Source organism: Balaenoptera borealis (genome assembly GCF_965194805.1).
Source record: "Balaenoptera borealis genome assembly, chromosome: 16".
Taxonomy (NCBI): domain Eukaryota; kingdom Metazoa; phylum Chordata; class Mammalia; order Artiodactyla; family Balaenopteridae; genus Balaenoptera; species Balaenoptera borealis.
The window spans coordinates 43807817-43833741 of NC_138872.1; the positions used below are offsets into that span (position 1 = coordinate 43807817).

The 25925-nt window shown below is 52.6% G+C and overlaps 1 protein-coding gene across 2 annotated transcripts in view; it reads left to right on the plus strand.

Moving 5' to 3' along the window:
• Window positions 1-24868, plus strand: part of LOC309612807 (ninein-like protein) — a 113396-nt gene extending 88528 nt beyond the window's left edge. For both annotated transcript variants that reach the window (XM_082359000.1, XM_082359001.1), the window contains 9 exons: window positions 2347-2456; window positions 3302-3561; window positions 9527-9631; window positions 11834-11903; window positions 17845-18003; window positions 18687-18800; window positions 21559-21729; window positions 22979-23092; window positions 24023-24868. In XM_082359000.1, coding sequence (XP_082215126.1) covers window positions 2347-2456; window positions 3302-3561; window positions 9527-9631; window positions 11834-11903; window positions 17845-18003; window positions 18687-18800; window positions 21559-21729; window positions 22979-23092; window positions 24023-24214 — 1295 coding nt within the window. In that variant the 3' untranslated portion in view covers window positions 24215-24868. The remainder of the gene's footprint in view (window positions 1-2346; window positions 2457-3301; window positions 3562-9526; window positions 9632-11833; window positions 11904-17844; window positions 18004-18686; window positions 18801-21558; window positions 21730-22978; window positions 23093-24022) is intronic.
• Window positions 24869-25925: the final 1057 nt, after the last annotated feature.

Genomic DNA, 25925 nt, shown 5'->3' on the forward strand with positions numbered 1-25925 from the left:
GTGGTCACAAGCCCTTCCGACCTCTTGTGTGAGAGAAGGGGCCTACCTGAGGCTAGGGGTCTGTGCGACCCCCAGAGCCCCCAAGGGAGATGGAGGAGGATGAGGGTTCTACCGTTTGGGTAGAAGTAAGTGGTGAAGGTTACGATGACCTTGCCATGACCTCAGGGCAGGCATGTCCCAGGGAGCCTCCTGGGTCCCGGGAAGGGGCGGGGGGAGTTGGTGATCAAAGGAGATGCTCCACACAGACGGTCATCTGGGGGAGGGGAGGAGAGAGGAGGCCGGGGGGACAGGGGACAGGCTGGTCTCGGGTCTGTGACGGCTCTTACAAGGCGGGTGCTCAACCATGTGGACCGAGGCCGGCGGGCCGGTGTGGAAGGGGTCTGAGACGGGGCGGGGCCGTGGCACCTGGGAAGGGCCCTTCCACCTGCCGCATGCAGAGCCGACGCCAAAGGTGTCACTCGGAAAAACCAGGCTCCTGCCTCCTCGGCCGGGAGGTCTCGACGGGCTGCAAGCGCCGAGAGGTTAATGTTCTTGGCTCCTTCTAGAGACTGGGCTGGAGGTTCTGAGGCCACAGCTGTCCTTGAGGAGGACGGGCTTTGGCTGCTTGCGCCCTCCCTGGCAGCTGGGACGGGTTCGCGTGCTCCAGGCTCCACGCCCCTTGCTGCCATGGGAACCACCGCGACAGCCCCAGCCCAGCAGCCTGACCGCCTCTGTGGCCACACGTCACGCAGACGCAGCCCCAGAGGACGTGTCGCTCTCATCTGTAACCCTGAGAGCATCGGGCTCCCGTATTGTCCTAAAGCTGTTACTTAAAACAGGAAAGTCAACATGGGAGCCTCCAAGGGAAACCGAGTGGGGTCTCCTGTGCACCTGGGCCCGAAGGGAGCCCCTCACCTGCAGCTGCATTGGTGGAGCTGATGGCTGCCAAGACCCACAGCCCTGCTGCCCTCAGCCAGGAGGTGTTGGCATGTGGCTGGTGCGCTGGTATCATCTGATCCCCAGATGAGGGTCTGGTGCCAGTGTGGCCACGGGGAAGGGGGTTATTGTCACCTCCTCTGTCCCTGGAGGGGACTGAGCTGCACAGAGCATGTGACCCTTGTCGAGAGCCACGATCCGTAACGCAGGGAGCGGAGAGACGGGGTCTGTGCCCAGGGTGCCGTGTCCAGAAGTCTCTGAGGTGTGGCACCGAAGGCAGCCCCAAGCTTCGTGTTGGCACTGATACAACCAGAGCGCTCTCCCAGCTGGAGCGTTTTCTCTTACACTTTCCCGCCTCGTCTGACCGTAGAGGTTCTGTTGGCCCCTTCAAAGGAGGAGGGACAGTCAGGACAGCAGAGTTGTGGTGGCGGGGGCCATGTGGATCGTGGAGTCTGGGCCGGCAGTGCATCCAGCTGGGGCCACTCCTGATGGGTGCCACTTGGCCAGACCCAGGTGGCGGCTTCCAGTTGTCAGGGCAACGGGATGCCCTCTTTCCTGAGATACTTACTCTGAGTTCTCTCAGGATGTCATTCAGCCTGTCACTTTTTTTCATGGATAACAATTTGGGCGAGAGGTCAGGGAGGGTCTGCTCCCTTCACTTTCCGGCCTGTGGACCAGCAGCGGCGGTCACACCCACGTTCCGAGTCAAGCCCTGGGTGTGCCCCCCAACACGCACAACGTGGGGGACCCCTGGGCCCAGGAGGGCTGGCCGCGCTTGTGGGTTCATAGGCGCCCTTTGGGGATGAGCTGTAAGGACAGGTGATGTTGCCGGTGGGGAGGATCTTCTGGACCAGGTGTAGCTCACACCCTCTTCCTACGATCTGTCAGAGCCTCCACAAGTGCTTAGTTTGCCTGACGTTTTTGTTGAGACCCCCCGCCCCATGATTTGTGTGATGTAATAGAAAGTAGGGAGGGCCTCTGAGAAAAGGAGGAAGCCGAAATAAAGAATGAAGACAGAGCTTTGTCATGGCTCATCCTAAAGCACTATCTGTGCTGTGGTCACGTTTTCCCGTTGTCCCCATCCCTCTGTGTGCCTGCCACGGTCAAGGGGGCAGGACATGTACCCCATGTGGCATCTTTCCGGGAATTCAAGGGCCTGACAAATCTGGCAGGGAGCCTCCTCGCCGTTCGTACCTTTGAGTGATCTGCGTTCTGGCAAAGACTCGAAATGCTGGTTTGTAAAGATGCCAGCTTTGAGAACTCGGCGCAACGGACGGTCCATGGCCCATGTCCTCTTACTGCCAGCATTGCATTCCTCTTGCGGAAAGTGCCCGCGGAAGGCTGTGCTTCGTCCAGATGTCGGCTTGGAGGTTGGATCAGACCCCGCAGCATCCTGGGCAGGACATAAACGGAAGTGTCCTCTTGTTGCAGGCATTGTCACGTTTGTGGGTAATTCCGTCCCAGTGAGTATAGAGACGGAGATAATGTTGGAGCAGGTGAAGGAACGTTACGAAGACCTCGAGATCCAGCTGGAGACCAAGGTCAGGGGGACTGAGGGAGGCCGGAGGGGTCAGGGAGCTTCCTGCTGCTGGGACGCTTCTGCGCACACGTCTGCCCCATAGTGAGCACGCTCAGGGGGACGGAGGTTTGCAGGGAAAAGTGCATGCCATTGATGTTCTGCCTCACACCCGCTTCGGAAGCAGGCAGGACAGAAGGCATAACCACTAATGGGAGGGGGCAGGGTTGTGGTATCCCAGCGTCACGAGGGCTGCGCTGAGGCCAGACCTCCCCGCTTGCTCTGTGCTGGGCAGTCACAGCTCCCGACTCTGTTCCAGCTGAAGCACCCGGGCACTGCCCTGCGTGGGGGGCTCCCGGGCCACCCTGGCCAGGCCTGTCTTCTTGGCTGAACACGCCTCCTGCTCCGTGACCCAACTGTGGTGGGTTTTGTTGAGGGACGGTACCCACGTCTCGTCAGGTGTCACTGTGCCAGCGAGGCGGGGCCACCGCTTCCTTGCGGTCCTGCCCCTGGGCTCCTGCTGTGGCCTTGCCCGCCAGGTCTCCCGGGGGTTCAGAGCCACTGCGTCCTCGCGGTAGGCACTGCCCCCCCTCTGCCCTCCTGCTGCTGCTGCCGCCAGGCACCCAGACCAGCTCGGCCCCCAGCAGCCTTTCTGCGCCTGCCAGGCCTGCCCCCCGAGGCCGCAGTGAAGGTTACGGGACGTGACAGAAGCAGGCGGCCACACGGGCCCTGGGGAGCCTTTCACAGGCCCCAGCACCTTGTTGAGGCCGGGCCCCCCGCTCTTTGGATGCTGTGTCGGGCAGCCTTGTATCGTCAGGCAGATCGTGTTTAGGGGCCCCTGGCTGACATCGCTCACGCTTCTTTTCCCAGGTGAATTACTATGAAAGGGAAATGGGGGTGATGAAAAGGGCCTTTGCGGAGGAGAGAAAGGAGCTGGAGCGGGCCTTCAAGCTCGAGGTTAGCGTGCTGCAGGGTCAGAAGGCCGAGCTGGCGACGCTGCACCAGGAGTCGCAGGAGGTTGTCCGAGGCCTGCGGGACCGGCTGCAGCGGGCGGTGGAGCTGGAGCGGGGCCACGCGCGGCAGCTGGCCCAGGAGAGGGACCAGCTGGAGGAGGCGCTGCAGCGGGTCAGGTCCGGCACTGCATCCTTTTGGGATTTCGCGTCCAGGGTTTCTTGCTCAGAACCCAAATTTGAAATTGGATTTGGGCAAACTGCTCAGAATCACAATGGCTGTTACCTGAGTGGTTCTCGGTGGTGCAGACACGTGAGCCCTGAAAGAACAGGTTATTTTACAAAGATTCTGACTTTTCGTTTTGTTGCGCATGCGGAATGCAGGATCTTAGTTCCCCGACCAGGGATCGAACCCATGCCCCTCCAGTGGAAGCACGGAGTCTTAATCACTGGACCACCAGGGAAGTCCCAAAGATTCTGACTTTAAAAATATGTATTAACTAGAGCTTAGGCCCTGAAGCCCTTTGCTTTGTAGAATTTTAACTCACTTTACCTCCTGCCTCTGACTCTCCTGGTAGCAGGGGCAACACGGTCTCCATCGTCTGTCATCTCATGGTCCTTGGGGAGGTGGATAAAAGGCCTAAAAGCCCCAAAATAACAGGAAAGGCCGTTAGTCTGGGTCAGTGGGGTTCTTGAAAAAGCTGAGATGTGGGAGCAAAGGAGAGAAAGGGATAGTTTGGAAAACCGGAACATGGTCTTTTGTGTTACAGGAGAAGGGCCCACACGCCTGTCCTCTGGGCTCCACCGGGAGGCTGGGGGCCTCGAGATCCCTCAGGGGAGCCTCAGGGTGGGGAGGTGGCTGGAGACGGTGGTGTGTGGGCGGGTGAGGGGAGTGCCCAGGTGTGCAGCTTGGTCCTCCTCCCCGGCCCCCCGGGGGCTCAGGCTGGCACACGCTCCATCTCAGGAGTCCAGGATTCTAGAAGGGCTTTTCCAGGTGCTGCAGAGGTGATGCGGGCACTTGCAGGCCGCGCACAGCCGTGTGATGTGGTTACTGCTCTGCGTGCAGTGTCTTTGGCCCCATTAACCCCCGCACAGCACACCTGCAAGGTCCCTTGGAGACAGAGTCTCCATGAGGTGTCATGTCACTTGTCCAGGCAGGTGACGCTGGCTTGCCACAGACGCGGGTGTGTCCAGCTGAGGCTCCAGCTCCCGCTTGCTGGGTGACCATGGGCAGCCTGCTTCACTGAAAAAAAGGGTTACGTGGGATTTATGATAAACCAAAAGGAATAAATGTCAGTGCACCTCCCAGCTTGAGAAAGAAAACATTAGCATAGCCAGAAGCCCCGGGCTCTGTCCCCAGACCCCCTCACTCCTCCCGGAGGTACCTGGACCGTTTACCACCATCTAGACCTTGCTCTGTGCCCCTGCCTCAGAGATGGGTGTCCCAGATGACGTGGAACCTTGGTTGTGGTGGCCTGACTTCTGAATTCCCTCCACCATGAAGCAGAGCTGGTGCCGGGCCACACAAGCGGCACAGAGCCCGAGGTGAATGTGTGGACACACGTCTACTATCTTGGCTGCTGCTGACAGGCTGGTTTCAGACTCAGCGCACACGCGAGTCCGCAGTAGGCTCCAGGCACACACAGGGGCCTTCGGCACAGACGCAGCCCAGCGCCCAGAATCCCACTCTGCTGTCCGTCTCGGGTGCTTCCCTGTGGACAGACACGTGAGCCCAGACCTGTGCTGTCCAAATTCTCCATCCCAGCCCCTGCCTCGAGGCCCAGCAGGCTGTCCTGGTCCTCTCCCTGCTTCTCCTGCCCCGCTGCCTGCCCTGGCCTGTTGGCCCCATAGCTAAAGTCACAGTTTGAGTCTAAGTGGGGTCTGCATCATTGGACACTGTTTCCTGGGCACTGCCATGTGCCAGCACAGCCGGGGGTGCAGCCGGGAGCGAGATGTGTTTGGAGCTTTCAGCCGCCCCGCCCCGCCCCGCCCCGCCCCACCCCGCCCAGGTGGGGCTCGGGGGAGACTCCGTGCTCCAGCACCTGTAACCCTAGTTACAGGTCTGTTCAGCTCTTCTGTTCCTTCCTGAGTCAGTGTTGGTAGATTGTTTCTGGGCGTTTGGACATGGACATTTTTGAAGAATCCAGACCAGGCATTTTGCTGAACGGCCCTCAGCTTGGATGTCTGGTTAGATGCCCTCTTTATGGGACCATCTTCTTTCCTCTGATGTGTGCCCTTTAGTGAAACTCTCTGGAGGAAATTCCCTCAGTTTTTTGTTTATCTGAAAATGTTTCAAATTCTCCCGTTTCTGAAGGATGGTCTTCCTAGGAGCACGAACTCAGATGAGCAGTCAAAGGGCTGCCCTCTGCCCTTTGACCTGGGCAGTCTGCTCCATCCAACGGTTGCTGCCTTGTGTGAGCGTCCGTTTCCTATTGCTGCTGTGATGAATTACCACAAAGTCAGAGGCTTAAAGCATCACGATTTAGGATTTCACAGTGTCGGAGCCGAGAAGTCAGAAGTGGGTACGACTGGGCAGAAATCTGGGTGTCGGCAGCTGCCTTCCTTGCCCGAGGCTCTGGAGGAGAACCTGTAGGCCTTACATTCCTTGGTCCGGCCCCTCCCTTCTTTAACACCAGCAGTGACTGGTTGGTCCTCCTCACACTGCATCCTGACGCCCACTCTTCTGCCTCCTCTTCCACAGTTGAGGAGCCTTGTGCCCACCTTGGCCACCTGGACAGTCCAGGACACTCTTCCCGTCTAAGGTCAGCGAATTAGCAGCCTTAACTCTGTTGCGTTGATTCCCCTTTGCCGTGAAACAGCTCATTCTCAGGTTCTAGGGACTGAACCCTAGAACCTGAGAATGGTGATCGGAGTTGTATCCTCTGGCTGCTGTTAACTTCTCCATCTTCTTTGGTTTTTCTTTGGTATGTTTAGGTGTGTATTCTTTCACTTTAACTTTTTATTAAAGTGTTATACGCACAAGAAAAATACACACACGTGTGCAGTCGGAAGAATTGTTGATGAATTGGGCACATCTGTGTCCCCAGCACAAGTCCCCCAGGGGTCACTTTTCCAAGTCAGGATAGTGGCAACCCTTGGGGGCTTTGGGGAGCCCCATTTTTTGTTCTGGGTGCTGGTGTACGTAAGAATGGAATTGTTGGGTCGTAGGACATAGGTGTGGTTTTCTTTTTACTTATCCTACTTAGAAAACATTGTCTATTGATAATGTATAGATTTGTGTCCTATGAAAAACTCTCAGCCATTATTCGTAAAATATTGCTTCTCCCCTCACTGTCCTCTACAACGGGATGTATGATGTTAGGTCTTCTCACTTTTCCTCCATTTCTTTCTTTCTATCTATCTATCTATCTATCTGTTTATTTATTTAACATCTTTATTGGGGTATAATTGCTTTACAATGGTGTGTTAGTTTCTACTTTATAACAAAGTGAATCAGCTATACATATACATATATCCCCACATCTCTTCCCTCTTGCGTCTCCCTCCCTCCCACCCTCCCTATCCCACCCCTCTAGGTGGTCACAAAGCACGGAGTTGATCTCCCTGTGCTATGCAGCTGCTTCCCACTAGCTATCGATTTTACATTTGGTAGTGTATATATGTCCATGCCACTCTCTCACTTTGTCCCAGCTTACCCTTCCCCCTCCCCGTGTCCTCAAGTCCATTCTCTAGAAGGTCTGTGTCTTTTTTCCCATCCTGCCCCTAGGTTCTTCATAACCATTTTTTTTAGATTCCATATATATGTGTTAGCATATGGCATTTGTTTTTCTCTTTCTGACTTACTTCACTCTGTATGACAGACTCTAGGTCCATCCACCTCACTACAAATAACTCCATTTCGTTTCTTTTTATGGCTGAGTAATATTCCATTATATATATGTGCCACATCTTCTTTATCCATTCATCTGTCGATGGACACTTAGGTTGCTTCCATGTCCTGGCTGTTGTAAATAGAGCTGCAATGAACATTGTGGTACATGACTCTTTTTGAATTAAGGTTTTCTCAGGGTATTATGCCCAGTAGTGGGATTGCTGGGTCGTATGGTAGTTCTATTTTTAGTTTTTTAAGGAACCTCCATACTGTTCTCCATAGTGGCTGTATCCATTTACATTCCCACCAACAGTGCAAGAGGGTTCCCTTTTCTCCACACCCTCTCCAGCATTTGTTGTTTGTAGATTTTCTGATGATGCCCATTCTAACTGCTGTAAGGTGACACCTCATTGTAGTTTTGATTTGCATTTCTCTAATGATTAGTGATGTTGAGCATCCTTCTTCCTCCATTTCTTAACCTTTCATTACTTCCGACTTCTTTTCTGTCTATGGCACATTCTGCCAGTGAGTTTTTCTTTTGACATTGACTTTTTATTTTCCAAAATTCTGTTTAGTTAGTCCTGTCTGATCATTTTTGATAGCTTCTTGTTGCTTGTCCTTTTTTAATTTCCATCTTTTAGTTAAGTAAACATTTCATAATATTTTTCCTTAGTTTGTGTCTGATAATTCCAGTATCTGAGGTTCCTACAGGATCTAATTCTGTTGTTCTGGCTTCTTCTGACTCTCAGAGGTGGTCCTTTTCCACGTATATTGTGGTGATCTTTAATTGTGAGCTCATGTTTGCATGATGTTTATCTCTGGGAATCCTGGGAGCTGTAGTAGAGGGTGCTCCCTGCAGAAAGGATGTGTTTTGCTTTTGCCAAGAGTTGGGAGCCTCTCAATCTGAGACCACTTTAACCTCTTCCAGGGAACTGGCCCAGTGCATGTATCCACGGTGTGGTTTCTCCACACTGGTGTAGGTGCTGGCCTCAGGGTAACCCCACGTTTGTGTTGCTTAATGCTCATGGCTTTGGTTTCAGCTTCCGGGGTTTTTTTGTTTGGGGACCCCTGGAGGTTTCCATTACCTTCTGTGAGGACATCACACACTAGATGATCAGCTTTGCTCTGGTTATTTGGTGAGTGTGCGCGGCTGGGGTGGAGCAACTGCCGTCTTATTTGAGGTCCAGGAAGCTGGCGGCAGAATCCCCTGCCAACCACATACACACACACACCTGCCTTGAATCAATTTGTTTTCCATCCTGGAGCCGGAATGACAGTTCAAAACACAGACCTCATTTGTGTCACTCCCCTGCTTGAAACCCTTTGCTGCTTTTAAAATTCCGTTGACTTCTATGTCTTTATTTTTCTCTCTAGTTCCTCATGAGGAAAAATGAAGTGGTACTTATGCTGATGAAGGAGATCCTTATGCTTGACATTATAAGAATAATACATAAACATATGAGGTCATGTGGCTTTGAGTACTTTTAGATTGAAAAGAAGCTAATGCCAGGTAGAGACCTGTTTAGGGGAATAAATATCTGCAAGACCAAGATGCGTTAAGGATAGACTCTCTGGGCAGCAGGCGTGGGTCTCAGGCTGCCTCCCCGTGATCTTTACTGGTCAGTTGCTTGTGTGTCACACATCGATGGGGTTACCTTCCCAGGGAGACTCTAAGAGCATCGGAAGCCAGGGGGGCTCCAGGGAGACTTGGTCCCGGCAGCCACTGTCGGTACTTGCTTTTCCCTGTGAAGGCTCCATGTTGCATCAGGTCGCCCTCTGTCCACTGATACGGGCATCGTCCCAGGCTCCTCCTGGTACTGAGCTCAGGGTGTAGGATGGAGGCGCTCTTCCCTTGGGATCCGGCCTCCCCAGTCCTTGTGTTCCTCAGCTTTGTGCTGGAGTCCCCTGGGTGGAGGGGGTGGCCACTCTCCTTGCAATGACCTCGCGAGGACTCACCCAGCATCTTGCACTGGTGCCAGCCATGGGCACACTCACATTTCAGTGGAGGTTATAAGATGCAGGAACCGGCCAGCTGTGAACACAAAGAACCAAGGTGCTGAATACACCAGGGAGTTGTTGATTGTGTGGCTGTTTGAGAAGCTAAGAAAGCTTTGTCTTCTATAGCTTATCTCTTGGGAGATGCAAACCAGAGCAGGTTAACACGGGATACAGGAAAGCGAAGGAAGTGGTGTCCTGTGCCCTCATCTAGGGAAGGGGAAGTGTGGCTGCAGGGTCACTGCAGGACTGGAGTGCGTGGGGGTGACCAGCTTCTGGAGTTCCCACCCTTCTTCCTTTCTTAAATTTCTCATGCAGAATCAAATTGGATAGGCTTTCTGAAGAAAACACGTTTTTGAAAAATGAGCTGGCAAGGATCCAGCAAGAGCTTGAAGCTGCAGAAAGGACAGAGGCTGCACAGAGGTAAGGGCCGTCTCAGTGGTCCCACCCCGACCGCCCGGTCCCTGACAGGGCTTGCTCTTCGTAGAGTAAGCTTAGAAGGCATTGGTGTAGAAAGTGGGACGTGTTCACAGATAACCTGCATTCCAGGAGAGCTGTGCTGCCCTCTGACCAGCCTTGCCAGGCACAGGCCTCGGGCCTCCTTCCTGAGCTCCTCACTCGCAGAAGTAGGAGGTGCCGGGTCAGCACCACCGCCACCAGCTCCAGCACAGGCCCCTGTGCCTCTGACGCTGCTCTGCAAGCACTGCTCACCCTGCAGAAATAACTCCACCTTGTGCTCAGGGCTCGGGGGAGGCATCGAGCATTCTCGTAGGGGCGAGAGATACTCTTGCAGCCTTTCTGGGCGAGTAGAATCTGTTTGTTCTTGTCCTGATAATGGTTTTAGCTGTGCTTTCCTCCGAGGTGCATTCCTGGTCTGTCGATTTCAGTGAGTCAGAGTCAGGGGTCGGGGGCCTGAGAACTGAGGCAGGAGCTGTGTTTGTGTTTGTGTGCGTGTGTGTGTGTGTGTGTGCGTGTGTGGGGGTGTGTGCGTGTGTGTGTGGGTGTGTGCGTGCGTGTGCGTGCGTGTGTGTGCGTGTTGCGTGTGTGTGCGTGGGTGTGCGTGCGTGTGTGTGCGTGTTGCGTGTGTGTGCGTGGGTGCGTGTGTGGGGTGTGAGTGTGTGTGGGTGCGTGTGTGTGTGCGTGTGTGTGTGGGGTGTGTGTGTGTGTGCGCGCGTGTGTGTGGGAGTGTGTGTGGGTGTGCGTGTGTGCGTGTGTGTGTGAGCGTGGGTGTCTGCGTGTGTGCGCGTGTGCGTGTGTGGGGGGGTGCGTGTGGGTGTGTGTGCGTGTGCGTGTGTGCGTGGGTGTGTGTGTGCGTGGGCGCGTGTGTGTGGGTGTGTGTGTGGGGGGGTGTGCACGCGTGTGTGTGCGTGTGTGTGGGTGTGTGCGTGTGTGGGGGTGTGTAGGGGGGGTGTGCGTGTGTGTGTGCGTGCGCGCGCGTGTGTGTGTGTGGGTGTGGGGGTGTGTTTGTGTGTGTGTGGGTGTGTGTGTGCGTGTGTGTGTGAGTGTGTGTGGGTTTGTGTGGGTGTGTGCGCGTGTGTGGGTGTGTGTGCGCGTGTGTGCGCGTGTGCGAGTGGGTGTGGGTGTGTGTTTGTGTGTGTGTACGTGTGTGTGTGTGTGTGGGTGCGTGTGTGTGTTCGTGTGTGTGGGGGTGTGTGTGTGTGGGTGCGTGTGTGGGTGTGTGTGTGTGCGTGCGTGTGTGCGTGTGCGTGTGTGTGCGTGGGTGCGTGTGTGTTTGTGGGTGTGGCGATGTGTGTGCATGTGTGTGCGTGTGGGGGGGGTGTGCGTGTGCGTGAGCGTGTGTGTGTGTGCGTGTGTGTGCGTGTGTGTGCGTGTGTGTGTGGGTGCGTGTGTGTGTGTTTGCGCGTGTGTGTGCGTGTGTGTGTATGTGTGTGCGTGGGTGCGTGTGTGGGGGTGTGTATGTGGCTGTGTGTGTGGGTGGGTGCGTGTGTGCGCGTGTGGGTATGCGTGTGTGTGCGTGTGTGTGTGTGCACGCGTGTGTGTGTGCGCGTGTGTGTGTGTGTGTGTGTGTTGCGGTGGAGGCTCGGGATGCCTGTCAGTGGATTTCTGCTTTCACCATCAGAGCCTCTTCCAAGGATGGTTTGTTTGGCTTTTTTCTTCATGACGTTCAAGATGAGCTGAGCTCTAAACTGCCGAGGATGCGGTGTTGATTTGATAAAAGTGCCTGATGATGAAAGCCTGGGATCCAAAGTGGATGGTCAATAAGCGATCGCTGTTACGTTACAGCAGTTCTGAAATCTGCAAGATTTTTCCCTCCAGGAACCATTTTTCCCTAAGTTTGGTGCTGGGACCCCTTTGACCTCAGATGTCAGTGAATGTAAGCCTGTGTTGGTGTTTATGCTGCTGGGTGTGAAGAGCACTCGCATGTGCCAGAAAGAGATTAACGTGTGTGATTGAGGAACGTCATGGAGGGTTTGTTCTTACAGTGCTGGCAGGGTTCCTCTGGTTCCGAAGCTGGGATCCGATTGGACCAGCAGCAGCGATAGCGTAGGACAGTGACGGAGCAGTGGCCGTAGGGTACCAGGAGCAGGTGTACAGATCCAAGCCGCCAAGGTGACCGTGAGCGATGAGTGGTCAGTGATACTGTTAACTTTGCTTCTTCAACAGGAAGGAAGTTGAGGTTTTAAAGAGAGAGAAGGAAAAGGCCTGCTCTGAGATGGAAGAGCTCTGCACACAGGTGAAGTATTGACACCTGGCATGAAGCTGATGCCACCCTCCCTTTTCCATTATTTTGAAATAATTTCAAGCTTACAACAAGGAAGCACAGAACTTTGTTATGAAAGATTTGAGAGTGAGTTGCTGACCCATCAGCCCTCTCCCACACCCCAGATTAGGAAATCAGCGTGACTATGAAACTGCCCCATCAGCCAGCCCAGGACCTCGTGTGGCTTCAGTCCGCCTGTCCTTGTTGTTACGACCTGGCGCTTTTGAAGATTACAAGCGGTTGTTTCGGTGTATCCGGTGCTTCCCTGTGCTTGGATTCAGATTATGTGTGACTATCCCCAAAGTGATGCTGTGTCCTTCTCAGTCCATCCAGTCCGGGGACACAAGCATTAGTGACGTCAACTTAGATTCTTGGTCAGGTGGTGTTGGTCAGGCTTCTCCACAAAGTTACTTTCCCCTTGGTAATTGCTAAATATTTTATGAGGAAATGCTTTGATATGATGTGAATATCTTGTTCTTCATCAAACTCTCACCCCCTTGTTTCAGCATCCTCTGTTTCTTGGTGCAGTCAGTTATGACTGTGATGGTGGCCAGTTGGTGACTAATCCCAGCTTCCTTTTATATTTGTTAATTGGTGTTCTAGTGTAAGGAAGAGCTTTTTCTTCTCTCCATTTATTTATTGATTTTAATTTATTTATTTTATTTATTTATTCTTGGCTGCATTGGGTCTTCGTTGCTGTGCGCAGGCTTTCTCTTGTTGCGGCGAGCGGGGGCTACTCTTCGTTGTGGTGCGTGGGCTTCTCATTGCGGTGGCTTCTCTTGTTGAGGAGCACAGGCTCTAGAGCACAGGCTCAGTAGTTGTGGCAAACGGGCTCAGTAGTTGTGGCTCACGGGCTCTAGAGTGCAGACTCAGTAGTTGTGGCGCATGGGCTTAGTTGCTCCACAGGATGTGGGATCTTCCTGGACCAGGGCTCAAACCTGTGTCCCCTGCGTTGGCAGGCGGATTCTTAACCACTGCGCCACCAGAGAAGCCCTCCATTTATTTATTCATCATTATGTTACTATCATAGATTCCTGTTTTATTCAATGGGTTATTAATATGTTACCATCAGTATTTATTTTTATGCTCAGATTGTCCCAGATTTGGCCAATAAGAGCCCCCTCAGGGTGACTTCTGGGTCCTCCTGACAGGTCCTGGTCATTCTTTGAGAACTTCCTCACTTTCTGGTGCCCCACGATATTCCAGGTTCATCTAGTACTTCCCTGCCCCAGTCCTGGAAGCAGTCATTTCTCCAAGGAGCCCTTGGTGACCTTTAGTTCCGAATGGTATTTAGAGACCAAGATCTGGGTGCTAGGAGTGCTCATGGCTCCTGGGGCATTGCTATGTCCAGGTGCAGTTAGTGCATAGAGCTAGGGAGTGTATACGTGTATTTATTACGCTTACATGCACGTGGTTTCAGGTATATTGATTTATATATCTCCCTACTGAAAACCATGAATTCAAACTTTTATCTGCAATTCCAACATCACAGGGATAATTCTGGTTTTCTCCGTTTCCATATTTGTAACTCTTGCCTCTAGCAATGAAAAACCTGGTTTCCTCATCTTCAATAGATTTACTTAACTGTTTGATTAATCCCTTTACCCTGCGGGTAAATGCCCTGTCTCACTCAGCACTGACCTCCACACTGGTCTCCCTTTGCCCCATAAGTAAATGCCTTCTGTACTTGGTCTCACTTACTGGCTTTTGGACTGAAGCACAGAAGCTGGGATGTGTCATTCTTGTTTTTGTTTTTTTAATTCTTTTTTTAATTGAAATTAGTATTGATAATTGCAGACTCCCAGGTGGTTATAAGAAGTATATTACAGAGAAATACACTTTGTCCAGTTTCTTCCAGTTGTAACATTTTATGGAACTATAGTATAATATATCTGTGTTAGTTTGCTAGGGCTGCCATAACAAAGTACCACAGAGTGAGTGGCTTATACAACCGAAGTTTATTTCCTCATAGTTCTCGAGGTTCGAAGTCCAAGATCAGGGCAGGGCTGGTTTCTTCTGAGGCCTCTCTCCTTGGCTTGTATACAGCTGTCCCTCCCTGTGTCCTCACATGGTCATCCCTCGGATGTGTTTGTGTCCTCATCTCTTATTAGGACACCATCATGTTGGACTCATATGACCTCATTTTACCTTAATCACCTCTTTCAAGGCCCCGTCTCCAAATACAGTCACTCTGAGGTATTGGGGGTTTGGGGTTCAACATGTGAATTGGCAGGGATCAGTCCATAATGAATATCAACAACCAAGATGTCGACACTGATACAATCCATGGGCCTTACTCGGGCTTCCCCAGTTTTACTTGTGTACTCGTGTGTGTATCAAGTTCTATGCAATTTTATCCCTTGTGTAGGTTCGTGTCTCCACGACCACAGTCAAGATACTGAACAGCTCCAGCTCCACAAGGATCCTTGACGTTGTTCTTTCATAACCACACCCACCGCCTTCCTGCCCACCTACCCCAGCTCCTAACCCCTGAAAACCACTAACTGCCCTTCATTTCCAAAATTGTGTCATTTCAAAATGTGATACAAAAGGAATACAGAATACGAACTTTGGGGTTGCCTTGTCTCGCATATCATAATTCCCGGCTGTGTGTCCACAGTTAGCTTCTTCCTGTTGCTGGACACTATTCCAAGGCATTGATGTCCCACAGCTTGTTTTGTTTTGTTTTTTAATATTTATTTCTTTATTTGGCTGCGCCTGGTCTTAGCTGCGGCACGCGGGATCTTCGTTGTGGCCTGCGGGATCTAGTTCCCTGACCAGGGATCGAACCCGGGCCCTTGGGAGCACGGAGTCTTAACTGCTGGACCACCAGGGAAGTCGCCCACAGCTTGTTTTAACGCTCACCTTTTAAAGGACGGCTGGGCTGATTCCAGTTTGGGGCTGTCACAGAGGTGCCGTGAACATTCCCAGGCAGGTCTTTGTGTGGATATAGGTTTTCATTTCATGGGCTAAATGCCCAGGAGAGCAGTTGCTGAGTTGTATGGTAGTTACATGTTTAGTTTTATAAGAAATTGCCCAACTGTTATCCAGAGTGGCTGTAACAGTTTCCGTTCCTGCCAGCAATGTGTGCTTGATCCAGTTTCCCCACATCCTTGTCCACACTTGTGTTGTCACTCTTTTATTTTAGCCACTCTGATAGGTGTGTACTGAGTCAGAAAGGTTAGAGGGGGCTGCAGTTGGGTATCCCCTTCCCCACGCTGGTTCTAATCTGGTAAAAAGGACATTTCCCTTGAGGGCAGGAGAATAGAACGCTCTGTGTACTTCAGAATGGTCACTGTCTTAGTCTGCTCAGGCTCTGTACAGAATGCCACAGGCAGGTGGCTTAAACCACAGGAGTTCATTGCCTCACGGTTCTCGAGGCCAGAAGTCCAAGATCAAGGCAGGGCTGACTTGGTTCTGGCGAGGCTCTTCCGGGTTTGCAGACGATGCCCTCTCACTGTGTCTTCTCATAAAGTCACTGTCCTATCAGATTAGGACCCCACCTCGTGAGCACATTTAACCTTAATGACCTGCTGCAAGCCCTGTCTCCAGACACAGCAGAGAGTTTGTGGACACAGTTCTGCCCACAGTAGCCACTTTGTTTCGGGCTCCAGCCATCAGCTCCTGGTGAGCTGGGACTCTCTTTGGCCGTCTCTCCAGTTTTCAGGGCATTGATTTGCCCTGTGACCTCAGTTCTCTGATGGGTCTCAGAAGAGTGGTTGAGTTTTCAGTGACTCAGCTTTTTCTTGTTGGGAGGATGGGAGTGACGACTTCCAAGCTCTTTACAGGCCAGACCGGAAGCCAGAAATGGTGTTTTGTTTTTCACATGGGATTCTGCATGTTCACTGTCAGGACACAGAAGTACACTGGATTTTCACCTGCCAACCTTGTGTCCTGACACCTTGCTGAGCTCTTACTCTTTCTGGGAGTGTTTTTATTTATTTTTAATTTTAAAATTTTATTATTATTATTACTATTATTATTTTGGCTGCGTTGGGTCTTCGTTGCTACGCGCGGGCTTTCTCTAGTTGTGGAGAGTGGGGGCTACTCTTCTTTGCGGTGCGCAGGCTTCTCATTGCGGTGGCTTCTCTTGTTGCAGAACACGGGCTGTAGGCGCGCGGGCTTCAGTAGTTGCAGCCCACGGGCTCCGTAGTTGCAGCACGCGGGCCCTTGAGTACACAGGCTTCAGTAGTTGCGGCGCGTGGGCTCTAGGGAGCGCGGCCTTCAGTAGTTGTGGCTCGCAGGCTCTAGAGCGCAGGCTCATTAGTTGTTGTGCACGGGCTTGGTTGCTCCTCGGCATGTGGGATCTTCCCGGACCGGGGATCGAACCCGTGTCCCCTGCATCGGCTGGTGGATTCTTTTTTTTTCACAGAATAAAACACTGCTTTTACATGGGTCTCAATCTGAAATCCACAAATGCTAGTAAGTCAGTTTTTAAATTTTTTAATTTGTTTCAAAGTTAAACCCAAGACACATTGACTTCATAGGAAATCCACTGAGAAATGTTTTTCTAGGCTGAACACCTCTTTCCCTTTAGTTTCCCCCAGCAGAGCATGTACATATTAATTACTTCACTGCTGTCCCACCACTATACCAAGATCACCTAAACTGTGTGTGTAGTATTCTGAATGTTCTTAGTTATACCCTAATTTCACTAACTGCAAAAGATTTTCTGGGATAACCTGTCACATGAATTCTTTGGCTACTTTTGAAGATGAAGTCCAAAGAACTCTTAAATGATTCTCCTTTGTGGGGGTGGGTGGTATTTTATAGGCATTAGCAACTAGCACCTGGGGCTGTGCTGATTCCATCTGGCATCACTGGGAGACAACCAAAGAATCATATGATGCAACAGCCAACTAAGTGACTCAAAACTGAAGGTTAAATTTAAAGAAAAAACTAATTTAGAGAAAAAAAGGTAATGCTAGAGGAACTCGTTCTAAGCAGTCAGTCATTATGCCTCTGTGTGTGTGTGTGTGTGTGTGTGTGTGTGTGTGTATGTGTGGAAGGCACAACCAGGTGGATTCAGTGCAGCCTGGCAGGCGGATTCTTAACCACGGCACCACCAGGGAAGTCCTCTGGGAGTGTTTTTGTCACCTCTGGCTTCTCAGACCTCTGCTGTCCCCTGGAGAGACCCGTAGCTCTCGCCCCAGCCTGCTTCTTCCTGCGCCTGGCTGATGTGGTGGGAACACCCAGCCCTGGGGCGACAGTGACACGCCCACCAGCTGTGCGTAGACGCTGCTCTGAGGCACGGAGGGCTGCAGACCCTCGGCCTCCAGAGCGGCTGCTGGGGAAAAGCAGATGAGCAAAACATGGTTTGTGTGAAGGTGTGTGACACCTGGTTGGAAATAACGAACTTCCGTGTGTCACCTGCTGGCTGCTGTTTCATCCCAGGCAGCACCGCCCAGGGTCCAGCATCCGCTGTCTGCAAAGTGGGCGATTTTATCAGTGTGCTCCCCCCACCGAGAGCCTCGGTTTTTGTGTTTAATGACAATGATTTGAAGAGAATCACGTGCCTCAAGTAAAACGAGGGGTTTTTTCCCCTTCAAATTGCTTAAGATAATGTTAGAAATAACCGTGGGAGAAACAAGAAAACCATGCCAGTGCTCCAGAGCAGTGGTTGGATGTTGGTGGGCTGTGAGCGCCCCTGGTGCACAGTCTCCTGCTTCTTGGATGGACCAGAGTTCATCCTCTGCCCTGTGGCCTGAGAGCCCATCGCTCTGGGGACGCTGAGCGCCTCACCCACTAGTCTCCAGTAGTAACCCCACCCCACTAGCTGTGATGACCAAAATGGGCTCCAGACATTGCCAAGCATCCCTCGGGGAGCAAGAGGGTCCCTGGTTAAGAACCACTGGAATGCTGTTGGTTTAAAAACATAACTTTTTCCTCTGTGTTTTATCCCTTTTTGTTCTAGAGTCAGAAATGCAAGGACGAATTGTCCCAGCTCAACCACAGGGTCCTGCAGCTGGGAGAGGAGGCCTCTACCCACCAGGCCCAGAGCAAGAAGAATCACATCACTGTTCAGCTGCTGACACAGAGACTGGAGGAGGCGGCGTGCCGGGAGGAGCTGCAGGTGAGTGGCCGGCGGGGCAGGGAGGGGCAGACAGGCTGGCCTAAAACAGATCAGGAACGGCCCTGATGTGCCTGGAGGTAAAGTGAGGGACTTAACAAGCAAGCCCTGAAAATATGTGGACTTCAGCAGCTTTTGCAAAGCCTGGTATCTAGAAAAAGTAGCAGAAAGGAATTAAATCCTGATGATAGGAGAGTAAGTTGGTACAACCTCTCCGGAGGACAATATGGCAAAATATACTTCAAGAGCATCAGGAACGTCCGTGTGCTCTGGCTTCATGATTCTGCTAGTGGGAACTTTACTGAGCATTGTGTACGGATTTAGCTGGAAGTATTTTCATTGCTGTGGTATTTATAATAGCAAAACAGAATTGGAATCAGCTTTGGATCATCAACAGTATTGAATTAGTCAGTAAATGATGGTGCAGCCATTCAAAACCACGTTTTTGAAAAGTATTTAACACTCAAGATATAATAAGAGGGGGAAAGCACAGCATACAACGTCTTAGTGACAGAAGTCCGTGCGTATGGAGGGAGGGCCAGGAGATACAGCAGAACGTCGGGTGTGGTCCTTGGGCTGCTGGGATTATGGATGAGTTGAATTTTGTAATTTTTGCTTTTCTGAAGTTTCTGCATTAAACGTGTAAGATACTTCTTATACTTGTGAAATTGATTTTTAAAACACAGGATAACCAAATCCAAAAACTTGAACTTGAACTTGAACACGTGACTCAGGAACGTCAGAGCCTGAGACTGGCACAGTCACAGCTGAGAGAGGCCCTCGAAGAGAGTCGGGACCAGGTGGGTGTGCGTGGTGGTCCCAGCCCGGGAGGGGTCAGCCTTGCCTCTGACAGCCTGGCCGGGACTAGTCCAGCCAGGGGCATCGTTGGTCTGCCTCAGGTCACCCAGCTAGCTGGGCACCCGCCAGGCCCAGGACTGAGTCAGGCTCAGTCCAGGGTCGGGTTGAACTCGAGTGAGCCACGTGAAGAGCTGCGCCTGTTCCTCACGAGGGCAGGAGGCCATAGCAGCGCCTCCAGGTGTGCCCTCTACAGATGCAGGGGCCAGGGAACGCGGCAGGTGGCCTCTGAGGTCCAGGCCAACAGGGCAGAGCAGCCCCCGAGGTGACGCGGCTCCACGCCCCCAGCGGAGCCCAGGTGTCACGTTCCTGTGGGTATTCCACCCGCTCTCCTGCTGCAGCATTTGTCCAGCGTGCACCAGACTCAGGGGAGGCAGGGAGTTCGCGGTCTGGGACAAACAGATGTGAGCAGAGCGGGCCCAGGAGGGACGGCGGGTGCCTGACAGCGTGAGGTGCAGGGACGCGGGGCTGGTTCTTCTGAGGAGCTCGAGCAGAAGGGAGGTGATGGGGTGAGGTGCCCTGAGGGCCACGGGCCCAGTGCGGACTCAGACCTGGGGTGTGCTTGGAGGGCCCGGGTACAGCAGCGGGAAAAGGGCCGTGGGAGGGTCTCTAACCCGCATGCCTCTGCCCAGCCTTTGCACCAGGTTCCCCAACTGGCCCCTGGCCTGACTCCTGGACTTGGCTGTGGTCACCTGGTGTGAACAGTCACTTCTCAGATGGCCCGGGGCCGCAGAGGGGTCAGTCTGGGTGCGGGACCCCCCACCGGGGCCTTATGAGGTGCTGTCAGGCTCCTGTGGGCTCAGCCCCCCGCTGTAAGCAGGCACTTTCCCCGAGGTGCCACCACGTACTGGGGGCTCCCTTCTCTCTTTTTAGTGCAAAAGGAACCTTGAGAAATTGCCTGGACTAGATTGAGCCTTCGAGGCTAAGCAGTCACATCCATCTGCTGGCAGAAGGGCTGGGCTGTCGGAGGTTTCCGTGCCCGCTGGGATGCCCAACATGCAGCCGCCGTCACAGGCAGGAGATACTGCACTTAAACAGGCTGCTGTGACATGAGCTGGCGTCCCCTTTTGTGATTTAGACGAGGACCCCCATGAAACACACCTGGATGAAAGTGTGGAGAAGGGAAGTAAGGAGCTTCCAGGGCACTTAGGGACCCTCTGGGTGTGCGGAGGTGAGGTGCACACAGAGCCACGGAGGAGGGAGTGGTCACCGGTGCGCCAGGAGTGGTTGCAAGGTCACAGGTCCAGCAGGGGAGCCAGGCGTCCGAGAGGGCACTTACAGGGGTGCCACGGACTGGGGCACCCGCACCGGCCTCTCCACGGCATGGGGTTCTCGTGGTGCAGCAACAGGCGCCCCCAGAAGAGCATACAGGTGGCTAGGCTTCTGAGGCCGGTGCCCGGGAGTTCTGAATATCACTTCCCCACATTCTGCCGGTCCAGCTTGGATTCAGGGCAGGAGGGGCTGCTGTCCGAGGGGCTCGCTGCCCTGCCCCGCCATCCAGAATGCGAAGGCCCTGGCTTCCCGGCTGCAGTGGCCCCACTGCTCTCCTGGGGACGTCCCCCTTCTCACGTGGCAGTTGAGCAGGGCTCTCCGGAGGCAGCCCAGCCTCCACCCGCACCTCACTTCACAAGGAGGGGGCTCGGGGCACTCAGTTGGGCGGTGCTGATGTACCACCCAGCCAAGTGGAGAGCGGGCGGCGAGGAGCCTGGGCAGGGGGTGTGAAGAGCATTTTCGGGCGGGCGGGGGCTCAGACACGGGCCAGAGTGACTGTAGAGTGACCGTCTGAATCTCGAAAGTCGGGAGGAGGCTACATCTGGTGGAGGGTGTGTGAGAACTATCCTCCCCTGTTTTCATCCCAAAGAGCACGGTAGCTGCCCTGCTGGACCCGTGTGTACGCGTGTGCCTCTGGGGGGACCCGTCCTGGAGAACCGCCTGGGGTGGCCCCTGAGACACGCAGTGACACGGGACAGTGAGGGAAGTGGGGCTGCGGGCTCACAGCCTCGCTCTTGCCTGGCATGGCCGGCGCACTCCTCTCCAACCTGCCCTCGGCAGGACCCCTGGCAGAGCTGTTGCCTCTCCTGTCTGGGGGGTCTCAGAGGGAAGTTCTGTCTGTTCCAGACAAAGCTGCCAGAGTCCAAGTGATATAAGTGGTGTTGAGATCTGGGCTCCCAGGTGGTCCGTCAGGGGAAGTGGCCAGGCTCTGGACAGCTTGGTACCAACGACCCAGTGGGTTCTGTGCCCAGGGAGCGGGTGCTGAGGCCCATCCACACCTGCTCCCAGCCCCTGGCTGATCTCTGTGTAACCCACCTCTGGGACCCTGGCCGCAGCCAAGTGTCAGGGGCATGAACTCTTCACTTAGAGGAAGGCTGCCGTACACAGCTGGCGTGGGTCACAGTATTAAAGGAATTACACCCCAGTCATGTACCCGGAAGGTAAACATGACAGAAGGTTACGTAATCCGGCGGGAGGTCACGTGGAGGATTACAGGCAGGCTTTCCTGGCTCTCACTGTGTAGAAGCGCCCGCTGAATGGAGTTTGGGCGTCAGAATTCAGCTAAATAGGCTCTTTAGGAACCGTGGGTTTTGCTGCAGACACTTCCCTTGTGGGGTGACCTTAAAGGTAGAGATGCAGTCTTCTGTGTCTGGTAGTGACCCCGTAGCTCTGGGCGGTCACCCCAACACTGGGTGCCTTCTCCCCGGGCAGCTGCACGGGGCCACCATGAGGCTGAGGCTGGCCCGGTCCCAGCACGCCCACGAGGTGCAGCAGCTGCAGGAGCAGATGGAGCGGCTGGTGCCTCGGGGCCGCGTGGCTGAGCTGCAGCAGCTGCTGGAAGGGGAGCGGCAGGCGGCTCGGCAGCTCCGGGAGGAGGAACGGGTAAGTGAGGACAGGGGCCCAAGGGCCGGCTGAGGGTGACGGGGAGGGGGAGGCTGGCTCTCTGGTGACTTAGCCAAAAGCTGCCCAGGTGCCCAGGGGAAGATGGCCCCGCAGATGTCCCACTACGTGAGGACTGGTTTATGGAAGCTATGGGACCCAACTTTCCCTGAGAACTGGGGGGCGTTGAGCAGCTGACCCTGAAGGCCCCCCAAAGCCCCCCAGTCTGTCTTCCGGGCTGCACGTGTCTGCAGCCAGCCACACAGCCACACACACGGTCCCCGCTTCCAGGCCTGAAAGATGGTGATAGAGGGGTCGCGAGGGAGGCAACAGGCAGTGTCCCTGCTTGTGTAGCCCTGTGAGAGCACAGGCAGGTGCAAAGGTCCTGAGGTGGGCTGTGCTCGGCATGTTTAAAGGTAGCCAGGGCGTGGGGGGTGGTTGGACAAGAGGTCAGCGCAGTGACAGCACAGACTTGGGGAGCCCGGCTGTGTGCCAGGTGCTGCCCTAGGCGTCTAGACACATAGAAACAGAGTCGCAGCCTGAAAGGGCAGCAGGACAGTGGCTCAGAGCACGCTGCAGGGATCTGGATCCTGGCTGCACCACCCCAGCCGAGTGACCTCAGGCCACTTGTTTAACCTCTCTGTGCTTCCGTTTCTGTCAACTTCTGGTGGCAGCGGTTCCCACCTCAAAGCAGCCTCTCAGGCATCAGTGAGTGAGCACCGTAAAGTGTAAGCCTGCGGGGCACAACTTGGTCCTCAGAGTTCATGAGGTGGGGGTGGGGGTGGGGCCAGAGGGCGAGGCACCTTCACGAGGGAGGAACTGGCCAAGCCTGCAAAGGTGGGTGAAATACGACGTTTGTAAAACACAAATTCTAACGAAGAATAGCCTTTCAGCATTATGCAAAAACGTTATGCTGGAGAGACAGTTAAGCTGTGAGAGATTATTGACAAAACAAAGAAATTTAGTCAGAAATCCTTTAGAAAGACTAATGTGTTTGGGGAAACTCACCTTTGAGTCATTTAGGACTCAAAGGACCAATCCTAGCACAAAGCAGTCTGCTGATCTGCTTAGACTACAATGAGAAATGCAGCTTTGTGGCTTGTGAGACATTTCTAACCCTCCCTCTACGGATGAAAGGTTATCCACATGCTCAGATTTGCACACTTCAGCTAATTTCCATTCTAAAGTAAACAAACCCGCGATGATTCTTTTTAAAACGTACAGTGTTGATCTCTAAGCTCCTTTTGTGCAGGAAGCACATGAAAAACAGCTGAAAGCCGCAGAAGAGCGGGTGGAGGAGGTGGAAATGATTTTGAAGAACGTGGAAGCGCTCCTCCAAGAGAAAGTGCGTGAGCTGAAAGAGCAGGTGAGTGATGACGCCTCGTTTGGGCATTCAAGTAGCTGATCAGGGAGACATAACCCAAGAGAACCCCATGTCCTGTGGAATTGCTGAGAGGGGGAGAGGAGAGAGAGAGGCCATTGCTGTCCTAAAAGTTCTACTTGGAGCTCCAGGAAATGAAATGTGAGAATCTGTAGAGATACTTTCCTTACATAGCAGTCAAGTACGGTTGGTTCATCTGCGGCATCCGGAGCTGCAGGTTCCCAGGCAGCGTGACTCTGTGCAGGCCACCCGCTCCTGACCACCCCCACATCTCTGCAGCCCCTCCCCTGCTGGCACTGCCATCCTCCCACCCTCTCTGTCCCTGGTCCTCACGTTCCTTCCCAGCAGTCAGACTCGGTGACTCCCCCAGTCACTCCTGGCAAAACCTCAACCCAAACCCCAGGTTTGGTTGAAAGCACATCAAAGGAAACGAGGACACCAGCTGTTAGGACCCAAGAGATGGGGGCTCTGTATCCCACGCTGAAGGCCTAGCTGAAAGATGAGATGGGAAGGGATCCATCAGGACGCCAAGGTTTTGGACTTGGGCGGGCAGGTGAGAGCGCAGACAGCGTACTCTTGACAATTTCCTTGGACACCCAATTTGACAGGGTACTCTTGACAGTTTCCTTTCTTTTTGAGGCCTACAGATTTTGGTCTTTTTGTCTTCATTTTATGGTAAAAATCAATTTGTGCAAAATTGGCTTAAGTTTTCTCTACCACATAGTTCATCAGATTCTCAATTTCCTCTCTCCCGCCAGGATAACAAAAATTGTCATTACATCCAATATTTGTTTCCAATTTGTAAGAATCCCCAAACTGTGGTTTGAACAACGTGGAAGACTGGGAGGGGCAAGCTGGTAGCGTGGCATTTCTGCATTAGATTCACAGTGCAGTGTGGCTTTCTCCCCTGTCCAGTTTGAAAAGAATACACGATCTGATTTGCTGCTCAAGGAGCTCTATGTGGAAAATGCTCACCTAACGAAAGCGCTTCAGGTCACTGAAGAGAAGCAACGAGGTGCTGAGAAAAAATCCCGATTCTTGGAAGAAAGAGTTAGAGCTCTCAACAAACTACTCAATAAGATCGCTTCAGCATCTCTCTCTGTGTAGACTTTTCTTCCTGGAGTTCATTTTGAAAGAACATCTTTTAAAAGTAAACCACTGTGATGCCATAACTTCTATGGCTCATTGGCCACACACCCCTGGACAGATGAGGATTATGATTCTCTGTTCGCCCCACAAGCACTTAATGAAGGTCGACTATGTGCCAGATGCTGGGGAAAACAGACATGTTGGAAAAGACTACATTTTTTTTTAGTGGTCCCCTAGGTAAAATTCCTAGTTTTGCTGCTTACTAGTGAAACAGGTTATGGGGGCTCTCAGCAAGGTAAATGGTAAAAGTTTTAATGTTTTACTTCTGACCTTGGCTACAGAGACTAAAATGCAAAGTCAGGGCTCTGCAGTTCTACCATTTCACTGTTGCTGCTCTGGTTGAGTCACTGGCATTCTCCATAGTGGGTGGATACAGACACTCCAGAAATGCTTCACTTCCTGTGACTGTCAACTGGCAATGAGGGATAGAGGAGGGGAAGCCCCTTTGTCAGGGTCAGCTCCACTGCAGGGATGTCTGGACAGTGCTTGTTATTTTAGGACTGTGGACTCAGGGAGGATGGTTTCTATTGTGAATGCAATCTTTTCCTCATTGAAGTGTCATCACACTGGAAAGTATATTATTTGTAAAAAAAAAAAAAAATCAAAAGTATAGTTTTATATCCAAAATATACATAAATTATGGCCATTTGGTGTATCAGAATAAACTACTGTAATATGAAGAGTCACTGTATTTGCAATAAAAGTCCTTTTCCATTAAAATTGATTTCTAAGTGTTTTTTTGTTGTTATTTATTTTTGGCTGCATTGGGTCTTCATTGCTGCGCTTGGGCTTTCTCTAGTTGTGTCCAGCAGGGGCTACTCTTCATTGTGGTGAGTGGACTTCTCATTGCGGTGGCTTCTCTTATTGCGGAGCATGGGCTCTAGGCTCTCGGGCTTCAGTAGTGGTGGCACATGGGCTCAGTAGTTGTGGCTCGTGGGCTCTAGAGTGCAGGCTCAGTAGTTGTGGTGCACGGGCTTAGTTGCTCTGCGGCACGTGGGATCTTCCCGGACCAGGGCTCGAACCTGTGTCCTCTGCATTGACAGGCGGATTCGTAACCACTGTGCCACCAGGGAAGCCCCTAAGTATTTTTTAAACTATTAAATATTTCAAAGATATAGAAAAATAGTTGTTTCATAAGAAACATTCATATGTATTACATAAACATTCAGATGTATTAAAAACATTGTTAGAACATTTTGGATAGAAGCACAGTCCCTGTTCTACTGCATTCAACCTTCCTGGAGGCAACCACTGTCCTGAAGCTGCTGCACCTCCCCACTATCTGTACAGTCACTGTACATGCTTGAATGAGAAAAACCTTAAACAACTGGAATAGACGGAAAGATCAGATCTTGGATAGGAGGACTCAACACCATAAAGTGGGTTCTTCTATCCACGCACCTGTGGTCAATTAATCTATGACAAAGGAGGCAAGGATATACAATGGGAAAAAGTGGTGCTGAGAAAACTGGACAGCTACATGTAAGAGAATGAAATTAGAACGCTCTCTAACACCATACACAAAAATAAACGCAAAACGGATCAAAGACCTAAATGTAAGGCCAGAGAGTAAAAACTCTTAGAGGAAAACATAGGCAGAACACTCTTAGGGAACTCCCTGGTGTTCCAGTGGTTAAGACTCAGCTCTTTCACTGCCATGGGCCCTGGG